This window comes from Protobothrops mucrosquamatus, unplaced genomic scaffold (assembly GCF_001527695.2).
Source record: "Protobothrops mucrosquamatus isolate PMUCROS unplaced genomic scaffold, P.Mucros_1.0 scaffold77, whole genome shotgun sequence".
Taxonomy (NCBI): Eukaryota; Metazoa; Chordata; class Lepidosauria; order Squamata; family Viperidae; genus Protobothrops; species Protobothrops mucrosquamatus.
In genome coordinates this window covers 400,629-414,605 of record NW_015386454.1, presented here as the reverse complement: position 1 = coordinate 414,605, position 13,977 = coordinate 400,629, and the positions used below count along the sequence as shown (strand labels likewise).

Here is a 13,977-nt window from a genome sequence, read left to right as displayed (position 1 = left end):
ACATATTTCAGAGCTTGGATGTTTAATAATATATAAGTGTATTTTTAATTACATTTCTCTATCACCCGACTTACGACTCTTGAGTGGCTTTACAATAAAAATTTGTTAGTATATAAAAGCATAACTAAGAATAAAGTTAAAAACAGAATTAAAATGTAAGCGTGCAGAATTAAAAGTTTGAAAAATGGAGAGAACACCCTTAGAACACCAACCATCCCCAGGGTTGCCGAACATTCTTCGCCCTCCCTGACAATTGACAGAGCCAATTAGTATTAACTTTTGTCCTTTGAAAGTACACATTCGCTCACCTTTCTCAGCAACCTTGTTATGATATTATTCATTTAGTAAAAAAAAATTGACAGGGTTAGTTCAAAATCAGTTAAATTGTTCTGAAATTTCATCTGGAAATAAAAACTATTTATGCATGGCATGTTTTATAAAACTAATTAAGAAGAATTACCAATTTTTGTTGTAAGTGATTCCAATTATTAGAACCAATATCTTTTCAACTATTTCTACAGCAGTCTGTTTCACCTAATATATTTGGAATCAAAAGCTTAAGATTTGTGTCTATTTTGATATACCAAGACTCCAAATATTCCAAGCCTGTAGGGGGTGTTACAAACCACCCATTGCAAATTCTAAACATCAGCATTCAAGCTAAAAAAAATAAATGAAAGGACATTTGCGGGTTGTTTTTTTTACTCCACACAATATAACGTTTTCAGACATCACTTAGCAATGAGGTATTTTGCTATGTATGGTTCTTTTGAAATTTCCAGTCATGATCTTTTGTTATAGTTTAATAAAATTGAAGGAGCAGTTAATTCTATCGGAAGCATTGTGTCAAAAGGATACATTTCTATAGCAAAAAGTGATTGGAATAGAAAGTATTCAATCTCTCTCTTGTTGCTTTCTATCCATTTAGGATCGAATTGTGTCCATGGCTCTGGACAGGGACCATGAAGTAACGGTTCAAGCCATGAAACTCTTGATGGTTATGTCACGGTAAATAACCTTTTCACTTAAATATGATGTAATATTTAATGGGTGTAAGATGCAGTTTTGTAACTAGTTAAATCCTCATTAGCATGCTGAATATGCAGTTGCCCCTAGATCAGGGGTGTCAAACTGCTGGCCTGTGGGCCGGTTGCATCATGCGGAGGCCGCACCCACCCCAACTCTGGCAATGCAAAAAAAGTCGCAATACGTCTCGACACATCATGTGATGCGGCGAATTTGACACCCGTGCCCTAGATCATTGTATAAGAGGTTTTGTGATTTGCTGAAAAACTGAACCCTAATGCAATAACACAATGAATTACAAGTGTTCTGTGCAAATACATTATTAAGTATTATGCCTTGCAGGCAAATACGTTTTAAAAAAATGTGCAGATGATTTTTATGCAATTTATTTTTTTTACTCCTCTAACTTGCTTTTGTTGCTCTTAGATTTCAACCAGATATGTTGAACAGACAAGTGGTTTTTACTTTTTTTAAAAGTTTGTAGTGACTCTTCACAATAGTGTTTTGAAACATCATTTGTATGCTTCTGCTATATTCTGTATTTAGTTGAGTGAATATGTCACTACACCAAAAATACCTGAAGCATACTGTATATTGCCACTTTAAACTTAAGGGTAGGGCTATCTGAATTTACTATATTACTGTATTGATTTTTCCATAGATCATAATTAAATATGATCAAATTGGGTTTTAATTTCTTTAAATAATACTCTGTGGTTTCTGACTTTGATTCCTATTTTGCTTGGTCAAGTATTAACATAAGATAGCAATTTTAAAAATATAGTAATGAATAATATTGATTTCTTGCCACAATTCTTCTTTTTTCTGCTTTGGGGTTGAGAAGTAGACAGCATTGTACTGGCAATTTCTACTGAAGACAGAGGACCCTTGAAAACAACAGCATTATGTCATCTGTAGATGATATTAATTTCCAGCAGTTAGAAACTAGAACAAAATACATTGCACTTATCATTGTGCTCATGTCAGCCCTGTACTAGGAGGAGTAATGTGCTTTTGTTATCATACAATGTTGCTGTCTCCATTAATGTTACACTTGTTCAACTTCTGAATTAACAAATATTGCATTGGCACTACAGCAGCTGAGCACTTTTATCTTTGCATTTGTTCTGTTGTTCATTTAAACAGTGATTAGCTAATTGCCTGTCTAGAAATAAATCCTGTGTCTATCAGTTCAGAAAAATCTTGTTCAAATCAAAAAGATTTACCTCTGGATAAGTATGCAGAGGGCTGCAGCCTGAAACTAAATACAGGTATCCTCACTTAACAATAGTAATAGGGATCAGAATTTCCATCATTAATAATGCAGTTGTAAAGTGTTACATCACATGACCATGCTGCTTAGTGATGGAAATTGTGGTACTTCCAGTTATTGTCATTAAGTGCATCATGGCAAGTCATTAAATGAGAACATTTACAACCTCCTGCCATCTTCCCCATTGACCTTGCTCGTAAGAAGCTGGCAAGAAAGTCACAAATGGTGATTGCATGAGTGCAGGATGCTTCAACTTTGTCATTGCTGGATCACAGTCACATGGCCATGGGGACATTGTGACCAATGTAGTATGAGGATCAGTTATAAAAACCATTCATTTAGTACTCTTGTAAATTCAAATGGTTACTCAACAGGTGATTGTTAAGCAAAGACCATTTTCATTAGACCTGTGTGAATTGAATTGATGCTTTAATCATGTACTGTTACTTCTTGGTTGTATCACTCATCATTCCAAAGATTTGATGTGTCAGTCTTGAGAGTCTTCTCAAGCAATTTGCACATACATATCTATGCATAAAATTTTTCCTGGGTTTATTTATTTAAAAGATTTATATGGCCACCTGTATTAAATAAAATAACATATGGCAACTAACAACTGACAATTAAATAACAATATAAAAATGTGAAATTCCTAGTGCCTCCCCTTTAGGGGGAAAAACAAGTTTTCACAGTCTTCCAGAAAGCAAAAGAAGTAGGAGCTCGCTACCTTGGGAGGAGACTTCCACAAGGTAGGCACTGCTATATAGAAGCATTATGTACAATAATCTTGGTAGACATATCTTAGTTTGGGAAGACTCTTGAAATTCTTGAGGCCCAATTGAATCACTATGATTGAACATGTGTTCAATAAGTTACACAGTCCTAGTAAATATACTCAGCACTGAGTTCTTTGCTAGAAATTCAGGCTCATGCTAAAGCACTTCTAGTTAGTGTAGCTTATTTTGCTACTGGAAATCTTTTGACATGTCATTAAGTACTTAATTAAAATATTTTTCTTACTAGAAAACTTAACTAGCATGTTCAGTATATTTGCTTCAGAATTTTGGAATATGGTATCAAAATTTAAAAAAATCATTGAAAACTAGTTTGCTGTTGATGATTTGATAAATGTAAGAGGTAACAGAATGGGAAATATTAGAAGGGAATATTGATGTGTCAACAATCTGCTACAAATAGCAGAAGGATTTAAGATCAAAACAACAAGTAATTTTGGATCATAATGAGGACTACTAAGCTGTGAGAAATATACAGAAGGATTGTAAAAATCCTGCTTTGCTAGTATTAATACATGTTGCCTTTCTTATAGAATATTCTATAGCAGCTTTTAATAGATTAAGATGGTATTATTGGTGTGATTGTATTGTTGAATTTGTTGTCATTTAAAAAAGATCTAATACCCAGATCTGTAATTACTGCTAGCATTTTACTTTCCTCTCTGGAACTAGAGCAGTGATGGCGAACCTTTTAGAGACTGAGTGCCCAAACTGCAACCCAAAACCCACTTATGCATCGTCGGGTGCCCGGTGGGTGTGGCCCATTGGGTGGGCGTGGGTACAGTGGAAACAGCAGACTGGGTGGGACTAAAAAGTTCAATCAATCAATTCCAACTTTGCAAGATCTTTTTTTTTCCTGAGAGAAGTTGAAATTGATTGATTGAACCTTGTTTTTTTGCACTCACGGCAGTGGAGGCCTAAAGCGAAAAGGTTTTATAAAACCCAGCTGAAGGCCTAGGACTGGGGTGATGGTGCGCGTGCCCACAGAGAGGGCTCTGAGTGCCGCCTCTGGCACCCGTGCCATAGGTTCGCCACCACTGAACTAGAGCCAGCAAACTACTAGAGGCAGCAAATGTCACAAGGATCATGAGGGACAATCTCTTTGTTTAATGTGTTGTTTAATGTCAATTGAATATCCTCTAAAACAAAAACTTAACTTTCAGCATAGATTTAGTTCCTTGATCTTACATTTTTGTATTATCTGTAGCAAAAGCTAGAATGGAATACTTCTCCTCCTTAAATTTACAGGAAAAATTAGATTAGGTTAAAACCTTCCTTCCTTCCTTCCTTCCTTCCTTCCTTCCTTCCTTCCTTCCTTCCCTTCAACTGGGACTACTACTTCCTATAGCATATTATTAACTTATGGAATTAATTTCTATAGTTAGCTTCTATGTTAAGCTAACATAATTGACATTAAAAATCATTAAACAATTGGTATTGATGGATGAGCACTGTTTCTTCTAGCAGCAGATTAAGCAAGTAATACTGGTAGTTTTTTTGCCAAATGCATTTTAATGTGCATTTAATTCCTTTCAAGTGACTGGAAGGAAATTATATTTTGAAAAATGAGATATCTTTTTATAAACATGTCTTCAGAGTAAATGTTTGCCTACCAAATGACAGAATATTTTTTCTTATTTTTCCATAGTTGTTAACTTCTTAAGGGCATAGAGCTGGTTTTGGTTTATTTGTGTATAATTTTTCTCAACATGGCAAAATGATTTTTCTTTACAACATCTATGACCCATGACTTTGGCTGGGTTAGCACTGACTAAAGCATAGGAGATATAAGTCAAAAGATCAAGGGAATCCAAATTGCAGAAGGAGGTTTTTTTATAAGATACTTTTTAATGTTCACTTTGAAAGAATAATTCTGACCAGAGGATCTTTGCTTTTATAAAGTAGGAATTTCTTGCATTCATATTCTAATCATGAGATTTTGCATTGGTGATAGAAAAAACCCTAAAACTTTGAGCTGCAATTATTGGTTCCTGGCAGCTGTATTTTCAGAAAATTCTCAGATTGAAGCTATAAATCTGATTTTTTTCCTTTATATTTAAATATTTTTAGGGAAAATATTCCATTGCCAGGTACTTCTCTTGCTATAATAGACAAATTTATTTATGTTAAGGTGACTAACTTTTTTGCAATGAAAAGGAGGACACAAATAAATTGAAGAAAAAAAGTATCGTAAAAGCTGGCTCGGCCCATGGAAGGTCAATCGCCTGCCGTGTCCCCGCCCGCAGCCGCCCCGCCAGCACCACTGCCCCGCTGTGTAGAGCGGGCCCTGCGGCTCCCAAAGCACCAGCCACGCTGGCTCCGGCCCCAGGGGGGCAGCCCGCTGTCGACACACCCCACCTACAGCCGTCCCGCCAGCACCACCGCCCACCCTGCGCAGCCCCGTGTAGAGAGGGCCCCGTGGCTCCCACAGCACGGGGGGCAGCTGGCTACTGCCGCCCCTCACACCCCCGCCCACAGCACCCCCACTGCCCCTGCCTCTTGCGCCCGCAGCCATTATTGCCCTAGCAGAGCCGAAGATCAAGAGAAACTTACCACTCCAGTCTCCTCCAGGTATCTTCGGAACTAACTAGGAGATGGTGTAGTTGGGTAGCAGGAAGGGGTGCTAAGTTCCTGCCAATTTGCCTTCACTGCAGACAACTTGCATGTGCAAAGTTTGCCGGCCGGGTGTTTTGGCGCACTCAGTAGCAATTCCTATTGGCTTTCAAAAGCCAATAGGGGGGGGAGTAGCACAGCTCATGCAAAATTTGAAAAAAAAAACCATCAAAAAAAGGTGCCGGAACGCCGTTCTGAGCATTCTATGAGAAAAAAAAAAAGCCCTGCAAATTAGTCTTCAAATATCGAAAAGGAGGACATGTAGGAGGACACTTTTCGAGGGAGGACAGAACTCACAAAAGGAGGACTGTCCTCCCTAAAGGAGGATGGTTGGTCACCTTATTTATGTTCTAGTCAGATTTAGAATTTGACATTTTATCATTTTTGTGGTAGCGAAGTATTTGTAGTTCACTAGTGTAAACCCTGTTTTTGAATATCTTAATAGCAGTTCCAATTTTTGACAAACTGTTTAAGAAATGAACAGACAATAAATAGACAATGTATCTATTCTAAATCTGATTCTTTATACTTAAATATAATAGGAGAAATAATATGAAATTTCAAATATTCTTATTTTAGAGGAAGAAATTATCACTTCTCCATTCTCCAATTTGGTAAATGTTACTCCTGTTTTATAGCCCTTTTGAAAAAGTGTAAATGATGCTTCAGCCTTTTGAGTTTGATTTTTCTTCCAAGATGTATATTTTGCCTCTTTGTTCTTATCTCTTGAATGTTTCTTGCTTTGCTTTTTTGGATTAAACCATGGGTCTATTTCAGTGGAGGGATTATAGACTACATATGTAGGGTGAAAGCCATTCCAGGGTGTTAGAATGCTCAAAACAAATGAGATTTAAAAAAAAATATGAAAGTTTTTCTAGGCCTCTCTCTCCCCCTCCATATATACAAGTTTGCAAATATATATCTGTGTACGTGTATCCCTGCATATGTGTTTTGTGTGTGTGTGTGTGTGTATTTGGGTATAAACCCACATGCACATATAATATACAGATAAATACACAGGAAAACCTCAGTTTTTCTTGTCTACTTTTTGTGTCTTTGGAAAAAATATTTATTTCAGCATTACATTTCTATACATGCTTGATCACAATCAAGATGGAATAAAATGATGTAAAGTAGACATGGTATGTGAAGGCCAGACTTATTTTTAGATAGCTAAATACCAACAGGCATTTCTGGCTTAACTTTATCTGGATCAATTGTTAAATCTTAGGAAATAATTAGACTTTATAGAAAGAATTTCTCCCCTCCTGTTTTTTTGTTTTTACTACTTTTATTTTTAATAATACTAGGTTTTTTTTAGCTATTTCTTGGCTAGTCAATCAATAAATCAATTTTTATTTATTATCTTATTACAGTCACAGACCAGCAAATAAAAGTATTAAAATCAACAATAGTAAAAAATAAAAATAAAAGGCAGACAGAATAATATATTACAATTGGTGGTGGATTAACAGTGGGCAGTTAATGTTTGCCTAATTTTATATACAGCATAACAGAATTTGGCCACATTCAGAGAAATTATTTACATTATTCTGATAACAGTAGTTGCATGTACAAAAAGATCAGTATTTCCTGGATATTTTATTAGGTAAGGTATTATAAATTGAGTCCGTGAGTCCTTATAGAAGATGCAGTGTAGCAGGATGTGAGCTATAGTTTTACTGGCTAGTCTTAAATTACATTCACATAAGAAAATGATATTTAGGAAGTTTGACCATCCTAGATTTAAGGAGAGCTGCTATTTTGATTATTAGAAAATGCTGAATTTCTATTGTACTCCAGGAAATTTATGTAAAGTGTTTTCTCAAGAAAAATAAGATTTTTTTATTAAAAAGAAAAGACTCACAACTTTCTGAAAATGTTAGGTCAAATAATTATCAACTTACCGGTACATTATTTTTGAAGCTGCCTTGTCTCCTAGTAAACAAGCGAATAATGACCATTCTCATAACATATCTATCTCTCAACTTCTGTATTTATAATGAGGGCATGACCAATTTTTTAGGATATGACCAATTTTTAAACAAGATAGGAATTTCAAGAACTTCTCTGTACAGCAATCTCACTAAGAGACATATCATATCCAATTCAATTAATGGCTACTGAAATATTAGTTGGGCGGTTCTTGGTGCCCTCTGAGCTTGGTAGTTTTCTTGCAGATATTTCATTACCCAAACTAGGTAACTTCATCAGTGCTAGTCCAAGGAAACAACCAAGCTCAAAGAGGAGCAAGGACCCTTCATTTCAACCCTGAGCTACAAATATTCTTCTTTATTGAAATATTTGTTGCACAAGCTAATTATTTTCTAAAAGGCCAGTCTGGTGGGTAACAAGTTTTAAGTCTGATAGCTGCTTATTAGTGACATTGGTGTTTATGGATAAGAAGTTTCCATCTAATATAAAAGGGGCACATTGAAAAATGTCAGATGCTTTGTTTACAAAATGTTTAAGTTATACTAGAGAATATCATTTTTTACATTTTGTCATTTTTATATAATCATGTAAAATATGACAGAACTAAAACAGGATAGCCTGTTATTGAAGTACACTGTTGACCTTTCATTACATCTATAGTTCAGGAAAAGTTAATTTTGTTTTCATTTTTCAAAGCAAATTTGACCAGCGGTGATAATTTAGAATTATTTTCTTTTACTTCTCTCAACTTATTCTGTTATTTATTTACTTTTTTTCTAACAGTGATTATCATACTCTGCTGTATGAAGTAATTTATCTACAAATGCCTCTGTTTATAATCCTGGGATCATCTACAACAGAACCAACCCTGTCAAATATGTTTACATTCTTATAGCACAAAGATACTAGCATAAAATATATGATAATAGCTGATTTTCAGTGCTTGTTATAAAATCACAGGGGGAAGAAGGTTATTAAATTAATATACAATTTAATTATATGGCATACTTTTAGCTTATTTTGCAATTAAGTGAATAAAATATGAGGCAGAGAAAAAATAATCATCAATTGTTGTAGTTTTAGCTGCATTAATGCATGCATTTACCCATGGCTAAACCCTACTCAATATATTGTTACTTATTTCTGAGAAAACATGCATATGATGCTGTCAGAATACCAAACATCATATGTTTTAGCAAACCATGTTTAACATTAGATTTCTGTACAGGAACTGTGATGATGCCTTATCAGCTGAAGACTGCAAAAACTTGTACCAGTTTGTTTATAGCACCCACCGACCATTGGCGGTAGCTGCTGGGGAATTACTTTACAAAAGGTATTTTATTTATTTATTAAACTTATCTGCCAAACATTTCAGTCTGAAAAGTGACTTTTTTTCAAGGATATCCATGTTTTATTGTTGATGGAATTTAAAACTACCTTCAGTGCTTTTTTTGTAAAAAAAAAAAAAGGTGCCGGAACTCACACACATCATACAACCCGCCTTGCCTACCCTACAAGGTTCCATCCAAAAAAGATGCCGGAACTCCGTACTGGGCATTCTATGACAAAAAAAACCACCTGGTTTCCCCCCATTTTTGCACCTCATGGGACCTGGTTTCCCCCCATTTTTGCACTGTGTGGTGCCTGGTTTTTGTGTGGCGCCTGGTTTTTGTAGTAGCCTGCTGCCCAATTTCCCCAATTTTCACACCGTGCAGTGCCCGATTTTTGCGCCGCCCTGTTTGCATAGCAGGGGCGCCCCGTTTTCACTGCACAGCGCCCCATTTGCATAGTGGCGCTAGCACGAGTGGGGGTGAATATGCACACATATGTGCGCGCTCTGGCCAGCCTGTTCCGCGGACTGCAGGTTGGGGACCCCTGCCATAGATGCAATAATGGAAATGAAAGAAAAACATTTTGCTAAGGTCAATTACTGAAGTCATGGCTACAATGCGATATGATTCAGGGATAGCCTGTTCAGGTCTATAAGGACTAACTCCTTCTTTCTTTCAGCCATGAAAATTCAGTTTACTCAGGCAGAAGCTTGAACTGCTCTTGGCAATATAATAAGAAAAAGGACTGTACAAATATTAATTTAAAAGAAGTGTTAATAGACCTTATGTGAATGTTGTGGATTCTTTTTGAACTACAGTGAATTCACTTCTTTTGATGCAAAGAAGTGTGATGTTCACATCAAATTTGAAGCACTTCTGAATCATTTTCAAAGTGTGCACAGCCCTGGAAAAAATTATAGTCCATTTGTATGATGCTGAACTTATACCATTCCTTTAATTGAAAATGTTTCAAGGTAAGTTTTTCTTAGAAAACAAAATTCTGCTTCATTACAGTATACTTCACTGTACACTTGCCAATCAGATCATCAGCCTTATATGAAGCCTGCATTGTTGGAAATGAAAGAAAATATTTAAGATTTGTTCTGACCCAAAGAGAACAATTTGTAGAGAAAGAAGACTGAAAGCATTCATGACATTGCCGTCATGTTTTCAAGACTATCTCTGAGATTACAAGTAATACTTTTCCTTAACTTTGAAAAATCAGATGTTTGGTTACAATCTTATACCCACCTACATTGACTGAAGTTGCTTGCTGTAAATCAGAATTTGGGAGTTGCTTTTGATCTACTCCTTATTTCTTTGACAGATTGATTATCCAGGAAATTGAGCCAGAATCATTCACCAAAACAAATGGAAAACAGGAACCTATTACTAGCCAGCTGAAAACACTAATAGTTTTTTTCTTGGAAAGTGAGGTAAAATTCCCTGCCCAGACTACAAGGGAGAAATAGCTGAATAAAGACAACTAATACAATTAAGGGGCAAATGTGAAGGTTTCAGAGTGGGTGAATATTAATTGGGTTAATTTGCTATTAAACAAAATATGTAAGAAAGTACTATCTCATATTGTTATTGCTAGTTTTGGATAATTGTAATTACAGTATAGTGGAAGATTTGGAGAATACAATGAATTAGAATTTGTTTTGAAAAATATGCCTGAAGAAATGAAGGGAAAAGATTGAGTTAATAATAAACACCTGATTATATCTTTTATTGAAACTGTTGAAAGGCTAACTTTTGAGTGTGTATGTTTCAACATACACACTTTTTAAACAGCCAAGGCAGTTCATTTTCTTGGTTAAGGAATGTGATAAATTGTAATGCATTCAAACAACTAACTTGTCATATGAATTGTTTCACTGTTATTAAGTTAAACTCCTGTTGAACTTAAAAGTCTACAATTTTAATGTGGGTATGGCTATTTGAAGGCCTGTCCAAAGTTAGGCTAGTTTATACATTGGCAAAATATGTTCTTTCTGAATGTATTCTAATAACTGATCTTGAAATGATGAATGTTTAAAGTGACCAAAGGAGTATTTCTTATTTTTTAGCACTTTTGTTGTACATCTTTAAATGCAAAGTAATATGACAAGCTACAATCAGAAGGGATATTCCCAGAACTATAGTGAAAATATGTTTAGATATCAAATTTGGTATCATGGGAATTTTTACTTTTGAGGAGATATTGAAAACATGCAAGTTTCTGCTTGACCTTACTGCTTTCTAGGATCATAATGGTAGCTTGTCCTATTGGATTATTTCTTTTATTTTTTAGCTGCATAACCACGTCATATATCTTGTAGACAGCCTGTGGGATTGTGGCGTGCATTTATTGAAAGATTGGGAACGCATGACAGCTCTCTTACTGGAGGATGCCAGAGAACATAAAAGAGGTAAGTGGGCTATAAAGCTTAGTGCTTTCATTGCTACTTTTGGCTTTGAAAGGGCAACCCAGAGCATCAGTGATATGAACCCAGGTTGATATGAGAATTTCAGGAGCAGTGTCATAAACAGACACTTGTTTAAAAGGCTGTGTGCTCTGAAGACCAGTCCTCCACTCAGAATTTGGCTGAGCAGCTTAGCTAATCTGACTTCTGTTTTATGTCAGAGCAAAGAATGCAGTGCCTTGCTAGTTCATGAATTCTGGAAAGTGATAAGAGGATTTGTTTGGCTTAGTGTGTTGTATACCATTATTTATGACACCTTTGTGTGTGTGTATTTTAATTTAATAAACTGTAGTGAAGCAGATTAAGGCTTTAAGACTTACCCTGAAGTACTAAACATGTATGTCCATGTAGGGCATATTAATAATTATTAGTTTTATCTATCTTACTTAATAAGCATTTGATCTTTTTTATCATTCATTGATTCCCCTTAGATCTTTGTCTCTTATTTGAGTCTGTAGGGTAAGCTCTATCAGACAACCCAAAATCATTTGTAGAGGAAAAGAAACAGAGAATGTCTTTTTAGTTACATTAAAACATTCCTAGGTTTAATGGCTAAAGTCACTGTGGGCTTCCAGATTCTCAGAACTCTACTTCTTTCTGAGGAAGACTGAATAGATTCTCCATTGTTTTGTTTACAGCACTGAGTGATGTCCAGGAGAGTGCCCTTATTGAAATAATCCTAGCAACTGTTCGACAAGCTGTTGAAGGTCCTCCCACAGGCAGAGGAGGAATCAAGAAAGTCAGTAGAGCTTTATTTTTTTACTTTATTGGTAGCAAAAACCTTCTGTTTATAGCGACAGCAATCCATTTCTCTGTAATGATAGAACCAAATGGTGGGTGGAAAGCAAATGTGATACCTGACTTATATCCAATGCAGGGAAGAAAACCATAGTATTCCCACAGAACCTTAGGGTTTCTTTATTAATCGAATTTGTATAGCAGCCCATATCACCAAAAGCGACTCTAGGTTATGCACAGCAGTGAGACAAAAAAACAGTGTAAAAAACCGACACCTATAAAATATAAAAATCTATATTAATAAATATAAAACCAAAGATGCAAACCTTGGGTAATGAGAGAGATAAAATGGCCATCTCAGTATATATATATATTATTGGTTTTTAACAATGACAATCTCCAGTGCCTGGTGTACAGCGTGTTGTCTTGGTTTACATTTTAAAAAGAAAAAAAAGACAATAATAATAAATTAACATCAGTAATGATTAAATTTGATAATCCCATAATTAATATATTAATTAATAATATATTTCTTTGATCTTCCCTTCTCCCCTTTATATTTTCCTTTGTCAATATTAAACAAAATGTAATTCTTTCAGTATATGAATGATTAAATATATACATTTTTATATTTATACAAATAATAATCACTTAGTATAACATTTTTCCCCAGCTTATATTATTCTTATAACCATCTCATTAATTCACCATGCATCCTATTTTCATAGTTTTTGTTTAAATTTAATTTCCCTTTTATATTCAATCCATTTCTTATCAGTCATGATTTCTTCAAATATTAGTCATCTAAATATCCAAATTTTCCCATTTAGGTACACCATCCCAATGTTTTCATATTTCATACATTATACAAATACTGTATTTCTTATCTATCTTATAGCATCTAGGTATAACATCCTTTTTAGTCAGCTTATATTTCACTTATATTAATAAAAGTTACATCAACCCACTATTTTTACATCTCATGTATTATAAAACATACTATATTACTTAAATCTCTTATCCCTCTTGTTATAGAGCTCTTTTATGTTCAAAGTTCCCTATTCTTTTAACCACATTCAAACAAGTGTTTGTTCATGTAATACTCCAGCTGATAGGGCAAGTCAAATCTCTAGAATCTTTCTCTCGTCTTCTTCTTTTGCCGAATAGCTTTCCAAGTTGATATAATCCACTTATCCGGCAGTTCCTGTGTTTTTGCAAGTATTGTTGGGAATACAAAAGATGACATAAGTAGAATATCTGCTTTCTGTCTCCCAAACTCTGATGATTCTCTTAGAAATCCTATAGTCCATTCCGTTTTTATTGTTGTATTAAAATCTTGTAGATTTTTTCCTGTTTGTATTAAATTGTAATTCTTTTCATTTGTTGCTTCATCAATTTGATTGTGTTCTTCTAATTTGTGTTCTGTTACCTGATTTGTTTGTTCATTCGCCATTATTTCCTGAGTGTTTTTTAGTTGCAGATTTAAATTAGAGATGTGCTTATTTAAATCCTCAAAGTTGTTTCGGATTTCCATGTGGAAGCCACTTTAAGTCCTTCCTGTAAATTCTCCTCTAAAAGATTAGCCAAGAGCCAAAAAATTTCTTTTTCTGTAAACAGTTCTTAAATTTAAACAACAGTCCAAGTATTTTTCTTTCAGACACTCTTTAATCTTATGGCTGGCCTGGCTCTTCCTTTGTTCCCAGCTGTCTTCAAGGTTATTTACAGTTTCAAGGGAACAGATTATTCGTTGTTTCTGGGCATCCTGCCAGTTTCTGAAACCTTTTTGTTAGTATTCT

General features: G+C 35.0%; 1 protein-coding gene across 1 annotated transcript in view; it reads left to right on the top strand.

Annotated features, from left to right (window-relative positions):
* LOC107284250 (cohesin subunit SA-2) overlaps window positions 1–13,977 on the top strand; it is a 109,554-nt gene that overhangs the window by 53,028 nt on the left and 42,549 nt on the right. The window contains exons 14-18 of the mRNA XM_015812276.1: window positions 929–1,008; window positions 8,870–8,977; window positions 10,303–10,411; window positions 11,272–11,389; window positions 12,082–12,182. Coding sequence (XP_015667762.1) covers window positions 929–1,008; window positions 8,870–8,977; window positions 10,303–10,411; window positions 11,272–11,389; window positions 12,082–12,182 — 516 coding nt within the window. The remainder of the gene's footprint in view (window positions 1–928; window positions 1,009–8,869; window positions 8,978–10,302; window positions 10,412–11,271; window positions 11,390–12,081; window positions 12,183–13,977) is intronic.